Here is a 15,596-nt window from a genome sequence, read left to right on the forward strand (position 1 = left end):
ACATTCAGAATTAAGTTTAAATATTTTTACCAGAAATGATTAAAACCTTCACTGTGTGTTACCGGATGCAATGTATCATAAACAGGGATGCTTTGGTCCTGTTAAAAACCAAAGCTGCTTATACGCTTAAGGAAACATCCACTCTGAACAACTTACCTATAAATCACTATGATTAATATTTGATCATCCATGTTGTTTAAGATTTATTTGTAAATTAATTTTAAGTTGATATTTTTTATTCAGATATTCATCAACCTTACATGCAAATTCCATCATCAATGCTATCGTGCCAATGATTCTGGAGTTGCCTGTATGGATATGTACTTGTAATATTACATTATTCATTTGGTTTAAAATTTTGATGCTTAGTTTTGAAATGAGCCAAATATTAGAATCTTTGAATGATTTTGATTCATCAGTTCTGTCTCCAATGGGGGCATGGTGGCTTGGTGGTTAGCACGTTCGCCTCACACCTCCAGGGTCGGGGGTTCGATTCCCGCCTCCGCCTTGTGTGTGGAGTTTGCATGTTCTCCCCGGGCCTCAGGGGTTTCCTCCGAGTACTCCGGTTTCCTCCCCCGGTCCAAAGACATGAATGGTAGGTTGATTGGCATCTCTGGAAAATTGTCCGTAGTGTGTGAGTGAATGAGAGTGTGTGTGTGCCCTGCGATGGGTTGGTACTCCCATATCCTGCCTTTATGCCCGATGACGTCTGAGATAAACACAGGCTCCCCGTGACCCGAGTAGTTCGGATAAGCGGTAGAGAATGAATGAATGAATGAATGAGTTCTGTCTCCAGGTCTATTTTTTAGGGTTTATTTAGGCAATCATCAGCTCTTATCATTACAGTCCTGTGGCTAAGATTCATGCAAAAGGATACCTGTTATAGTCTATAAGTCATTATTATTAGTCATATACCACTGTTTTTGTTCTTTGGATAATTAATAGACTGCATTGTCCCTTATGCACAAGATGCTAATCTTCAAAGTGAATCAAGAAACCCAATTGTGTCTTGCTTTGTGTCATGAACCTATGTTTCGATATGAAGCTTTTTATATGATAATGCTTCAATTACACGAATAATTATCAAGTGCAAGAACAACAACATGTTCATACAATACAAGTAAACAGTCAACATAAGTTTATTGCTATCAGCGCACAACAGCAAGCACGTCTGCACCGAACACTGATTAGGTTATAAAAATAAATAAATAAAGGTTTTGATCAAATTTATTGTTCTTGACAACTACTGGTCCTTGACAATGAGATATTCTGATACAATGAACAGAAAACACAAAAACCTACATAACTTTTTCAAAAGGAAAATCAAAAATCCCCTAAGATCCTACACATTCCAAGATAACTAAAATAGTGTTGCTTAAAAAATGCATTTCATTTAATAATCAACTAGCTTTCCTTCCTTCATTCTTTGTTCTTCATTCTGTCCACTGCCAAAAGCACCAAAAAATGGGCATATGAGCATCAGAACTGGACCACAGAGCAATGGAAGAAGGTGACCTGGTCTGAATCATGTTTTCTTTTACATCATATGGATGGCGAGGTGCATGTGTGTCGCTCACCTGGGGAACACATGGCATCAGGATGCACTATGACACGAAGACAAGCCCACAGAGACATTGTGAATCTTTGGGAAATGTTCTGCTTGGAATCATTGGGTCCTGCTATCCATGTGGATGTTACTTTGACACTTCCTGAGCATTGCTGCAGACCATATACACCCTTTAATGGAAACGGTATTCCATGATGGCTGTGGCCTTTTTCAGCAGGATAATGTGCCATACCACAAATCAGAAATGTTTCAGATCCCCAGATCTCAATCAAATCAAGCATCTGTGGGATGCTCTACAAGCACCTGTTTTTATCTCCTCTTGCTTTGGTTACTCAAATAAGCACACAGAAAGAGTCTGAGGCTTGGCCATTGTAAAGGTTTTGATGGCTGGGACATTTCTTTTCTCTCACACACTTTCTCTCTCTCTGTAGATGACTACATGCTACCGCTAGTCGAGAGAATCCTGATGTGGGCAGCAAGAACAAACAGATGCTTTTGGAGGGTGAGAAATGTTGCCAGAAAATTATGAAAATTGATTGGCGAACCTGAGCACCTGCATGCCAGGGTATGTGTGCGCACATACACACATTTACATTTTTAGCATTTAGCAGACACCAGAGTGACTTACATTTTTTATTTCAATTTATACAACTGAGCAATTGAGGGTCAAGGGCCTTGCTCAGGGGCCCAGCAGTGACAGTTTGGTGGACCTGGGAGTCAAACTCATGACCTTCCAACATACCAAGAGTTTCATATCTAACTCATAAATATCTCTGACTGTGAAATGATGAATTAACTTTGGCCTTTTGGAAACTAACCCCACCCACTAAGCCCTCATATCTCATCTAGGTTTAAAAAGGAGATAAGAGAAAGAAAGAAAGAAAGAAAGAAAGAAAGAAAGAAAGAAAGAAAGAAAGAAAGAACAACACAAGGCTAGCATTTGATTTAAAAAGCAGTTTTTAATCATTGATGCCATTTCTGACTCAGTAACATGATTAAAATGTTATTATTACAGTCACCACACAGTGAGAAATGACAAAAGATGAGACCTTTATTATTCTTCAAAATCTTGACATATCTCTGGATAAACACACGTCTGTTCTTAACTTTAAACAGTCACCACAGAGAACAAAGTAGAAAAGGAACAGAAGAACATTTGCTGGAGATTTATTCAGTGCTCCATAGCATCATCAGCATCATCCTCATCCTCACTGCTCTGAATGAAGTCATCCCCAATGTCATCGACAGAAGGTCCGGCTTCATCCGCATCATCTTCAGCGACCAGTTCTCCACCAAGTTCACCTAACAGCTGCTCAGTGTGCTCCGACATGGGCGCGTCATCACAATGTAGCTTTATGTAGAGCTGGAACACACAAAGAGATGGGTAAAGAGACTAAGAAAATATCGGTGACAAGTTAAAGGAAAAATCATGGTGGTGAACCATCACCAGGTACCAGAGCAGCTTTCAAGCTTAGATTCTCAAAGTTTCAGGAACTCTAGCATGTTCTAACAAAAGATATTCCCTGCGTTTATTATTGTCTTTACGTCACTCCAAAATCTTCCAGACGTTCCCATTCTCCCAAGGTTCAACCCAGATGGTTCAAACCGTACTAATACTCAATATGTTGGTTTTTCAGCTGCTAAAAATACAACTGGATTAAGACCTGGTCACTGCCAAGGCTGTAGCATTTGGTTCACATCTTCAGCAAAGCTTTAATGAGTTCACAAGCTGTCATGTTCTCACTGACCCAAATGCAGGATACGATTTTACACGTTTATTCACATAAGGTGCAAGCAAATAACTTTACATTGCAGAATAAACACACAAAAAAAAAACATGATGAGAAATAAACGAGAAAATTCGTTTCCTACGGACACTTTACATAAAATGTTGAGTAGAGTGTTTTGTGCTGATGTGGTAAAGAAACGTTTTATTTCTTGACGTAATAAAGAGCTACAACAATAATTATGAGGAGACAGAGTAGGAAAGTCATCACCGAAAGCAAATATATGTATATCTATATATAAAGACAAATAGAAAACTGATGCACAGCAAGACTGGCTAAAAAGAGTTATGACCAATTAGCCTTTAAGATCAAACGCATGATTCATACACTCTAGTGATGAATGAGAGTGCCACACTGCAGAGTAATAAAACCAGCATAAACACACTCCTGGCCAATCAATCATTAGAAAGTGCAGACAGTGAGGCAAAAGTAGCAGCATCTCTCATTACCAAGATTAAGTAATGGATAAGGATTTGAGTCAGCCCAAGTGGAGCTACTCTGAACACCCAGGTCATCACTCTCTCTCACACACACACACACACACACACACACACACACACACACACACACACACACACACACACACACACACACACACACACACACACACACACACACACACACACACACACACACACACACACACCTGGAATAAAGTCACCTGTTCAGGAGTAGAACCACACATAGTCTTCTGTTCTAGCTCATCTGCCTGACAACAGTGCTTATGTGAGTTACTGTGACCTTCTTACTGACCTCTATTATGATCTCTTAAGACATTATTAACCCTCATTAACAAAGCATTTCCACATACACCACTTCTGCTAAATAAAGGTATTTGCACCATTCTGTGTAAATTCTAGAGGTGGTTGTGTGTGAAAATCCCAAGAGTTTCTTCAGACCATCTGGCAACAACCACCTCATCGTGGTCAACGTCACGGAGATCTCATTCTTACTCCATTCTGTTTCATGAGCACAATACAGTGAAGCTTTTAATCCTTGCACCTGGCAGATTTCCATACAAATTTTAAACTCTTATGTATTAATGTTATTACTGACTGTCCAAAAGGGCTCCTCACACACACACACACACACACACACACACACACACACACACACACACACTCATGTGCACTTGCATGCATGCACACACACTCACTCATGCGCACTTGCATGCGTGCACACACACACCCACACACACACACATACAAATGCACATACACATGCGCGCACACACACCCAATCATGCACATACACATGCGCACACACACGCACACACAAGCATACATAAGCACGTGCATACACACACGCATACAAACACGCTCAATCATGCACAGACACACGCGCACACACGAATACACACACACAAACCGTTGGACAAAAGGGTTATTTCAGAGCTCATAAAGCCTCACACTGTGCATTTCCATATAATTATCCACACAGACAAAAAAGCCCACACGTAAACACACTTAGGAAATTTCCAATAGAATGTGTTTATATGTCATTTGGCACGATTAAAAGGTTTGGCTGACTTCAAAAAGCTTTTATCACACCTTGCATTAAACTGAACATGGAGGTTAATAGAAAACACAAAGTAACATTTAGTGACATTTAGCGGTAAATGAATAAGCAGAGGGAGCGAGAGAAAGAGCAAGAGAGAGAGAGAGAGAAAGAAAGAGGGATTAACACAGAGCCTATATAATTCATCTACCTAAGATCACAGAAAAAAAATTCATAAATCAGTGTGTAGCAAATATTTATGTAACGTTAGCAGCCTGAGGCAAACTGTTGGAAACGAATGCAAAAATATCTCATTTAGACCTGCTGCTCTTTTTTTAGCCAGGTTTATTGTTTTGCAGTTCCACGCTAGCCCCTTAAATTTCTATAGAGCGTGAGACGGAGTGTTTACGAGAAAATGACTCCTGCAAAAGATCTTGTTTTGTTAAAACTCTGGCTTTAGAGTACACACAGAAAAGAGATTTATAGGCTGTATTTGTCCCCGCAAGGATAGGAATATCGATCAGGCTCAGATCATTTAATTGGTCCCTATGAGGAAAACTGCATGCATTTGCTTATGAATAAATAAATAAATAAATAAATAAATAAATAAATAAATAAATAAATAAATAAAGTTTTCTTGTTGCTTGCAGGGGTTGTTGTTAGATTTAGGTGTAGGTATAAGGCTAATTAGCATTAATAGTTATGTCAATAAAAGGTCCTCACTAGGATAGTGAGACAAATGTGTGGCACCATCTGCTGTCCCCGTTCAGTCCGGATTTCCAGTGCGGACAAAAATCTTCCCCTACTAATGCAGGTGTGTATAAATTGCTATAGCGGTGATACCTTACTGTGTCCGGTTGAGTAATGCTTGTCGTCGTTGGGCTTCGCGAACCCTAATTCACTCTGACAGGAGAAGGTTGGTGAAAGGGCTGACCTTGGTTTCGAAATAAGTCGACTGAATACAAGAACAGTAATGCATTAAAACAAACAAGCACACAAAAAAATCCCATAATCCTCAAACCTAAATTCTTATGGTTGTCATTCTTGGGAATTTTTTACATTTTTTTTATTTACATTACCAGCATTTGGCAGACGCCCTTATCCAGAGCGACTTACATTACCTCTTTTTTATTTATACAGCTGAGCAATTGAGGGTTAAGGCCCATGTTAAAGGGCCCAACAGTGGCAGCTTGGTGTACCTGGGATCGAACTCACAACCTTCCGATTGGTAGCCCAACACCTTAACCACTAGGCTACCACATGCACATTTATGATTTATCATTATCTGTGGGTTGATATTTTATCCCTTTTCTAAATGAAAGCCATATGAATTGATTATATAAGCTATACAGACAGAGAGGTTGGCACACGGGTATATGATGGTGTCAAGACCATAGAGATAATAAAGCTTTGTTTATCTATATCCATTCTATCAAAGTGCACACACTTGGCTGTATCTCTATATGCGTCCTGCAATATTTGTTTTGTTAATATTCTGTACCTCTGTAATGCCGAATAATGTACATAAAGGTGTTAGAACCCGAGTGAGAGATTGTGTGTGCGACGGAAGAAGAAGTGTTTTTAAGATAAAAGCGAAAGAGTTTTCAAAAAAGACGCCATTAAATGACATACTGCCTCAGCGGTGCAAACATTGTTATTAGTAATGAACCTGAAAAAACATTATTTTCACATGGTTTTGATTTAATGTTTAGCCGGTTCTTTTGCACTACTTGTATATATCTGCATATCTGAAGCATTACTGCATCGTTGATACTGTTTACTGTGCTGGGCTTTAAGTCAATAGTGGAAAGGGAAAAAAATAGAAAAATGAAATGTCTGGAGACTCTTTGAGGGTGGAAAATATTTTAGACCTTTACACAAAGCAGGATGTTTGTCAGAATCCCATCAACACTCGTTTCATCAATGCTGTGAAGCATGGTGGTGGCTGCATCTTGCTGCGTGGATCCTGTTTATGCACTTGAATGGGAAACATTAACAAACTTCATTCATTCATCTTCTACCGCTTATCCGAACTTCTCGGGTCACGGGAAGCCTGTGCCTATCTCAGGCGTCATCGGGCATCGAGGCAGGATACACACTGGACGGAGTGCCAACCCATCACAGGGCACACACACACTCTCATTCACTCAAACAATCACACACTACGGACAATTTTCCAGAGATGCCAATCAACCTACCATGCATTTCTTTGGACCGGGGGAGGAAACCGAAGTACCCGGAGGAAACCCCCGAGGCACGGGGAGAACATGCAAACTCCACACACACAAGGCAGAGGCGGGAATCGAACCCCGACCCTGGAGGTGTGAGGCGAACGTGCTAACCACTAAGCCACTGTGCCCCCCCCACATTAACAATCTTATCATTTGTTAATGATAGTTAATGTCTAGATCCAGGTTGTAATAAAACACACGCACATCTCTCTCTTTGTATTTTTTATATCAACAGCAGTCAGATACACTAATAATACTTCTAATAATTTTACCGGGGTTGAAATTAATCTCAACAATTTGAGAACCACAGGTTGAACAAATCACTGCTGTTTTTAGAAATCTTCTCGTGGCATGCCACACTGTGTACTTGAAGCAACCTGACACTAATAAATACATGTCTAGAATAATGTTAGCGGTTTTACTAATTACCTTTACAACAACCTACTAGTATCTGAGCACACTATTAAGCACGAAATAAACCGACTTTTTGCTGTGGCCTTTTTCTGCCTCTTTTCTCTTCTCTCTCTTTTCTCGCTCTTGCCGAGATCAATCAGATTATGATCAGTGACTTGCCCCTGACTTGTCTCCTTCTTAAATCACCATCTCTAAACTTTTATCTCTGACTCTCAGCACCATTCTTTATCTCATGCTCTCTATCCTCTTCTGATGGACTACTTGGCAGGAGATGCTTGATCCGAAACTAACCTTAACGTCCACACAGCGTGTACAAATGTGCACACATACACTATCTCTCCCTCAAAGCTATGCTGATAACATGGATTAATCCTCTTTTCCTGCCCTTTCTTTCTTTTACAAATGTGTGTGTGTGTGTGTGTGTGTGTGTGTGTGTGTGTGTGTGTGTGTGTGTGTGTGTGTGTGTGTGTGTGTGTGTGTGTGTGTGTGTGTGTACTTAAACCTTGCACTAAGAGTACCTCTTGGTGATGCACAGAAAATTCTATTTAACTGAAATTCAAAAAACAATTAAGAATAAGATCACAAAAATGATGTAATCATCATCATCATCGTCATCATCATCATTTATGTAATGATTTCAGTCACTGAACAAGAGCAAGGGAAAAGCTTAATTTAAGGGACTGACAATTATTTGGTTAAAATTCAAAGGAAAAAACAGCACACACAACTTTAAATAAAAATAGCTATATACCTCCATATTTACATGTATACAGTTATCCAATCAGCCAATCACGTGGCAGCACAGCAAAGCAGAAAATTATACAGATTCTGAATCGGGGGGAAAAATGTGAGGTCGTTGACTTTAACCCTGACATGGTTGTTGGTGCCAGATGGACTGGTTGGTCTAACCGATGATCTCGTCTAAACTGGAGCATAAACATCAAATCTGAACCCGTCAAACAGCAGATGACAGAAATCTTCGACTATAGAGAGTGGGAAAGTTCACCAAAATGGGACAGCAGAAGATTGTAAAAGCATTGCATGGTCCTTTTCTAATCCCATAGCACACACACACACACACACTCGCAGATCACTGACCTTGATGTGTCAGTTTGAACAAAGTTCACAAGAGTTTACAATGCACAAACACAGCCTTCATGCTCACTTTCAACCTGCACATTTATGCCACATTTCACAACAGTTATGTCTGCAAATTTCTCAGTTTGCCCAGAAAGCAAACGAGATACGGAGACGGAGAAAAAGAGACTTCAAAGTCGGTGTCGAGCAGGAGGCAGAAAGTCAATGGGCAAATAGCAACTGAAGCTGCATCTGAACTGCGCCTGGAGCCACAGACTGTGACGAAGAAAAGAAGAGTGCTGAAAGTAAAACGTGGGAACAGGAAGAGAAAGTACAAAGGCAAGGTGAGAGAGAGAAAGATTCTGTAGGGGTGAAAAGAGAAAGATAGCAATAAGACAGTGTGTGAAAGAGAGAGAGAGAGAGAGAGAGAGAGAGAGAGAGAGAGAGAGAGAGAGACAGAGAGAGAGACAGAGGGGGGGGACGAGAGAGCGAGAGAGGGAGAGAGAAGGAGGGAGAGAGGGCAGAGAGAGAAAGAAAGAGAGAGAGAGAGATTAATTTTTATATATATTTTTTTTATTCTAATCATTATAAACTTTAAGTTCTATATCTAATTAATTACTTCTTAATACTATTGTGTTATCGTTATTATTACTTTTATCCTTTTCTTTTTATCTTGTACTCTTAATGTTTATTAATCCTTACATCGATACGTTAATCACCTGCTTTAGCAACACTGTAAGCACGACAGTCGTGTGTATAAAGCTCACTGAATTACATGGAGAATATCCTAGAGATGACAGGATCCAGTGTTGTACAGATTAAACAGGAAAGGAATTCTCTGTATTACTTTATACACCATCAAAGGACAAACACACTCATACCACATTCATACAGAACTAAGTGCCACTGCACAAAACGTACACATAAACGATTACAGCTACTGTATACTGTTTACCAGGAGCTTAATTACTGCCATGCATGTGAAAAGTAGGAATGTAAAACATATCTGCTAAAATTCTTCATGAAATACATGCTGTAGAATAAAGACTGCTAATTCATCTAGTTATCCCTCCATCTATTTTCTGTACCATTTCATCCTACACTTGGTCACTGGGAACCTGGAGCTTCTCGCTAGGGCCTCTAGGTGTAACGTGGTACACGCTCAACAGGGTGCCAGTCCATCACAGGGTACAATCACACACACTCCTACACACTCTACAAACAATTTAGCGATGCCAGTCAGGATACGTCTTTAAGCTGGGGGAGTAAACCGGCGTCCCTGGACGAATTATAATGCTTTCCATTGACACAGCATTGTTAAATTCATATATATATATATATATATATATATATATATATATATATATATATATATATATATATATATAATTGAATGTACAGATATTCTTCACAGGCCTTAAAATGAATGATGATTAATAAAAGAGTGAACATTCTGAATACAAAAATAAACATACTTTATACAGCACCAGTCAATCTTTCAGTGGTTAAAGCGTCTGACTATTAAATCAGAAGGTCATGAGTTCGAATCCCAGGTCTGCCAAGCTGCCACTGCTGGGCCACTGAACAAGGCCCTTAATTGCTCAAATTTATAAATGGAAATAAAAATGCAAGTCACTCTGTATAAGGGTGTCAGCTAAATGCCAGAAATGTAAATGAAATAGTAAATTAAAACAAACTAAATCTATTTTGAATGCCATTTCTGAGGAAAGCTTTTCATATCGTTCCCAAATAAACCCAAAAGAAATTGACAGAGCATGAGACTGTCAGGGGAAAATGTGCACTTAAGTAAAAACTAATTAAAAAGATAGATTAGCCTTTGTTTTTCTACAGTAATCTTTATTTTTTTTGTCTTTAAGTCATTTGGGGAAATGCTTATAATTGAAATTTGTTTCTAAGGTAAATTTTCATTTTCAAAAATTCATGTTTTTAATGGAGATTTCAGAGCTTCCCTCAGTAAGGAAGAGACTGAGCACTATATTAAAATAAAATAATATTATTTTAACACACATAGACCTACATGTTTTTGGGCAAATCTAAAAAAAATTTAAAAAATTAAAAAAAGTAAAAAAATTATTTTTTTTATATACTTTGTTTGGCTCTGGCTTTATTTATTTTATTTTTTTTCCTTGCACTTGATATCAGTAACAACTCTATTAAAAATATTTGCATGATTCTGAGAACTTTCAGTATATAAAGATTTGCAACAAATGATGTATTGAGAAATCACTTCCTTTTTTCTTGTAGAGATTAAACCTCTTGTTTTTGAGCTGAATTATCCCTTTTTTTTTGGGTTTAAACAAAAACATGAATAAAATATCCCCTGTTAACAGTAACTATAGATGGCTACAAAGCATTAAAGGTAACCGTAAAGCACGTCTCTTCGGTTATTAAAGGAAAATCTGGAATTGGTGACTAAATGCTGTGGTCATAGAAAATATTAAGCAGAAACAACTTAAGTGAATATAGTATGTGTTTGCCGGGTTTCACCACATCTTGTTTTTGGTAAAAATTATTCAATAAACGCTTGCTTACTTCACAAAGACTTTTGGCATTTGGTCTTCTGTTTGTAAACCTGCTTGAGGGTCTTGAGTTCAAGTCAGTTGTAGCGTGGGCTGCTGGATGATTAACAATGTTCTGGCCCGGTTTATCAGGGTTGTTCTATTTTTTATTCCAGAGGAGTCATGGGTCACTAAGAAAGGCTGCGTAGAGAGGAGTCTAGTCGAATGTACTGATAAAGATGGACAGAGAGATACTGTGTATGTGCCAATGATTCATCTCGCATGGCTCAAGGATAAATATGTAGCAAATCCTCCTTGAAAAAGACAGAAAGGTCAGGACAGGACAAGAGTGACTGTGCGAAGGACAGCATGACCGATCATATAGGCAGATGGAGTGAAGGAGTCAGAGAAAGAAAAAAAAAAGAACGAGGAAATTTGAAGGAAAAAAAAAATACATATAGTGTCTTCAGAGGAAGTTGGACTCAAATAACATCAAAAAGCCATTTCAGAAGTCGGATAGAAAGAAGACGATAAAAAATTTAACTAGTCATCCCAAGGCTAAGGAGTGTGTGCTGGTGTGTAAAAAAAAAAAAAGAAAATCCCGCTGAGTACAAGCATCGGCTAAAGAAAAAAGAAATCTGATGATCTCAGATATTGTTTGAATTTGCAAATCATTACCTTTTTTGCTTTGGTAAGGTAGATCCTGGCTGATTTTTTCAAGCTTTCTGAGTCTTCTGAAGCACCGGGCTTGTCCAGTTGGAGATAATACAACCATCCTAATAAATACCACACCTGAAGAATAAAAACACATAAAATAAAAAAAAGCATTAATAATATAATACAAAAGTTCAAGATTAATATTAGATATATTTAAATGTATTTGTTTTTATCCCTAATGAGCATGTCAGAGGTGACTGATACTGTACTAATAATAAACAGGTTGAGGTTTTATTTAAAGATAATATACATGTATGTTTGATATTTACGGATGAAATCTCCAGTATTAGCAATTTGTAACAGTCAGTTTTCCACCACTGGCTTGTAGACCTAAACTTACTGGTTTCTTAATAGCATAACAAACTAACTTTTTATTAACATACTTTATTAACTTTAATTAACTTAAAGAGTCTGCTAACGAATTGTTGATAACATATCACGGACATTTCACATCATTATACATGTAACTATAATCGGTCAAAAACAAGATGTCTTGTTCATTATTAAATAAAAATAATATAAGAGGAATCAAACATTTTGGGTTAGCTAAAAGGACAGAGCAGACTCTTTCTGCTGAGGAGACTAAGGTCTTTTGGAGTTCAGAGAGAGCTACTGAAGACCTTTTTAGACTCTGTGGTGGTCTCAGCCGTATTCTATGGTGTGGTCTGCTGGTGCAGCAACAACTCTACTACAGAGATGAAGAGACTGGACAAGCTGATTAGGAAGGCGAGCTCAGTCCTGGGGATTCCTCTGGACACTGTACAGCAGGTGGGAGAAAGGAGGATGGTAGCAAAACTATCATCATTGCTGGAGAACGACTCTCACCCCCTGTATGAAACGGTTTCATCTCTGAGCAGCTCCTTCAGTGACAGACTGTTACATCCTAAGTGTCTGAAGGAGCGATACAGACGGTCACGCTCCCAGTGAACCAGTCACCATAATACACACTGTTATTACTATTAAATATTTCACCACAATAATAAACAATAACAAAGCATTTTAAACATGTGCAATAACAGAAATTTTGAAAAATGTGCAATATGTCTTCAGTGTAACCACTATTCTTTTCATACATTTTTGTTTTTGTATTTACTGTATATTATATTACACCTTGTATAGAAAATACTTCAGAGCCTTCGATCCATCTCCATTAGGGATGGCCGTGAACTAACTAACTAACTAACTAACTAAATAAATAAATTTCAGGAACTTAGAAGTGTTTAGGGGTTTTTAGAAGGAGTGTCGAATCTTTAACAAATGTTGATGAGCAATGGGATGAAAACTGTCCTCTAAGAATTGGGATATTATTTATTTGAGATTACAAACAAGCAGATATAATGGGATATAAGGATTATTTTTGTGTGTGTGTGTATTTTAGGAAAAAGCTGTCACTTTTGTTGTCACGTTTCCCAGTGAGATTCTACAGCATGATCGGTGTTAACCAAAGGCTTTCAGTTTATAACTACAAGCCCATCAATTATGAATTCACTGCTAATATTATGGTGAAAGCAAAGATTTGTTGTGTTTTCCTCCTTGTTTTAATATACATGCTGCATATTTCTTAAATCTTGCTGACTTTTCTAAACCTAATTCTACAGTTATCATTTTTGGACACAACATAAACTTTCAAACTCTTGCACTTTTTCCTTAGCACCTGCATATAAGAATAAATTAAACACTGATCTAGCTGTTTTGTCTGTCCATCTATCCATTCATCATTTCATTCATCCATGAATCAGACCATCCGTTAATCAAATAAACCATCTATCCATTTGTCTATATGTAAATTTGTCCATCCATCCCTACCCACCTCTATCAAGTCATCCATCCATCCACCCATCCCTCCCTCCTCTGTCAAGTCAACCATTCATCCGCCCATCCGTCCATCCACACCTCCCCCCATCAAGTCATCCATCCATCCTCTAAGTCAACCACTCATCCATCCATCTGTCCATCTATCTTTTCTTACATCACTTAAACCATATATCTATCGATCTGTATCAATTAAACCATCGATGCATCCATCCATCCATCCATCCATCCATCCATCCATCCATCCATCCATCCTTCCTTTCCTTCCTTCCTTCCATCAATTAAACCAACTGAGGATGTTACTTCATTAGCATAACATATATGGGAATGAAAGTCATAATTTAAAAAACATTTCTTACATTAATTAACAGTGACAGTTTTTATTTATATTTTATATGCCACACAAACCAGTAAACTCAGTTAACTTTCTATTCTATAATATAGTAAGCTGTAAGATTCCTTTCTAATTTAATTCGTACTGTTTTTTAATAGTTCTCACATTATATTTGGTTGATTTATAAGACAACGCAGTAATCCTTTCGTATGCAGTAATAAGATTTGCGAATCAGAATTTTTTTTTGAAGACGATGTGACGGGACATGGAAAATAGCTAAAAGATTATGAAACCTCTAAGTATGATAGAAAATATGAAAGCTGAGAATGTAAAAGTAGTGCTGATTTATGACTGATGTCTGTCAGTGGTGGTACTGTATATAATAGGAAAGCCAGACACTGATTTTATTACTTGTATATATTACAAGCACATAGTGATCCACAAAACAAGATCAATCACTCGGCCTGGGAGAGAACTTCGTCTGACAAGAACACTAACTCATTTGTGCAACATAACCGGTATTCGGGGGGTGGGGGTGGTGAAGGGGGGGTTGTTGAGGGGGTGCTCGACAGACAAGTGACACTTGTACCAATTTAGTGCAGCAAGCAGTGAGTGAATCATCAACTTGCATTAAAAACACACTAGGTGCAAACCTCTCAACATCCTCGTCATAGCCCTAGAGAAATATTTTCACACTCTGACTTATGTTTATGTTGCACTTATTCGATGTGATTTGACTATTGGCATACTTCTACTGCAGAAAAGAGAATTCTGGAAGAAAAAAGAGCTCCCAAATAGCACAATATTACAAATGTTGGACCTATAATTGGGATACGGATACGTACTTACTGGTTACTCACAAAGTGCGAGCGTATATCGCATGATACCGCACAGTGCAGATGTGCCTGCTTGAAGATACCGGACAATACAATTGTGCAGTTTGAGATATGTTGCACCACATTTGCACACACTATGCTAGAATACATCACAACACAGGTGCGGAGTCTGTACAATGCCTGACAATGCAGTGAGGTCGTCTGGAAGATTCTTCACAAAGCAGCTGCACACTCTTTATGATCTCAGTGTAATTAAACCTCAAAAATGTCCACACATAATATACACTGATCAGCCATAGCATTAAAACCACTGAAAGGTGACGGGAATAACATTGATTATCTCGTTACAAATAGCCCCTGTCAAGGGCTGGGATATATAGCAGCAAGTGAATAGTCAGTTCTCAAGGTAGATTTGTTTGGAGTAGGAAAATTTGCTTACTGGGGAAGAGATGGAACCAGGACAAACTATTGGAGGAAGGCAGGGTGAAGCTCTAAGCAATGTTCTTGGGTCCTGGCATTCATATGAATGTTACTTTGACACCTTTACTAAATCACTACTGACCCTTCGCACCCTGGACATAACCTCTTTCAGCTCCTCCCTTCTGGTAGGCACTACAGAACTTTGCTTACTAAAACTGCCAGACACAGGAACAGTTTCTTTCCCCAGTCAATCACCCTGATCAACAACTCACCATAATTATATTCACTGCGTCTTATCATAAGTACTGCTTTATCAGGACTGTCAGTCATCAATCATCTGTATATTACACAGTACTGCTGCTGTATATTGCAAAAAAAAAGCATA

General features: G+C 38.3%; 1 protein-coding gene across 1 annotated transcript in view; it reads right to left on the reverse strand.

Moving 5' to 3' along the window:
* Positions 1-2,506: 2,506 nt before the first annotated feature.
* Positions 2,507-15,596, reverse strand: part of si:dkey-12j5.1 (probable assembly chaperone of rpl4) — a 64,588-nt gene continuing 51,498 nt past the window's right edge. The window contains exons 10-11 of the mRNA XM_027171874.2: positions 11,771-11,884; positions 2,507-2,930 (exon numbers count right to left, since the gene is read on the reverse strand). Of these exons, the coding sequence (XP_027027675.2) occupies positions 2,739-2,930; positions 11,771-11,884 (306 nt within the window). The 3' untranslated portion in view covers positions 2,507-2,738. The remainder of the gene's footprint in view (positions 2,931-11,770; positions 11,885-15,596) is intronic.

Source organism: Tachysurus fulvidraco, chromosome 25, assembly GCF_022655615.1.
Source record: "Tachysurus fulvidraco isolate hzauxx_2018 chromosome 25, HZAU_PFXX_2.0, whole genome shotgun sequence".
Classification (NCBI taxonomy): Eukaryota; Metazoa; Chordata; class Actinopteri; order Siluriformes; family Bagridae; genus Tachysurus; species Tachysurus fulvidraco.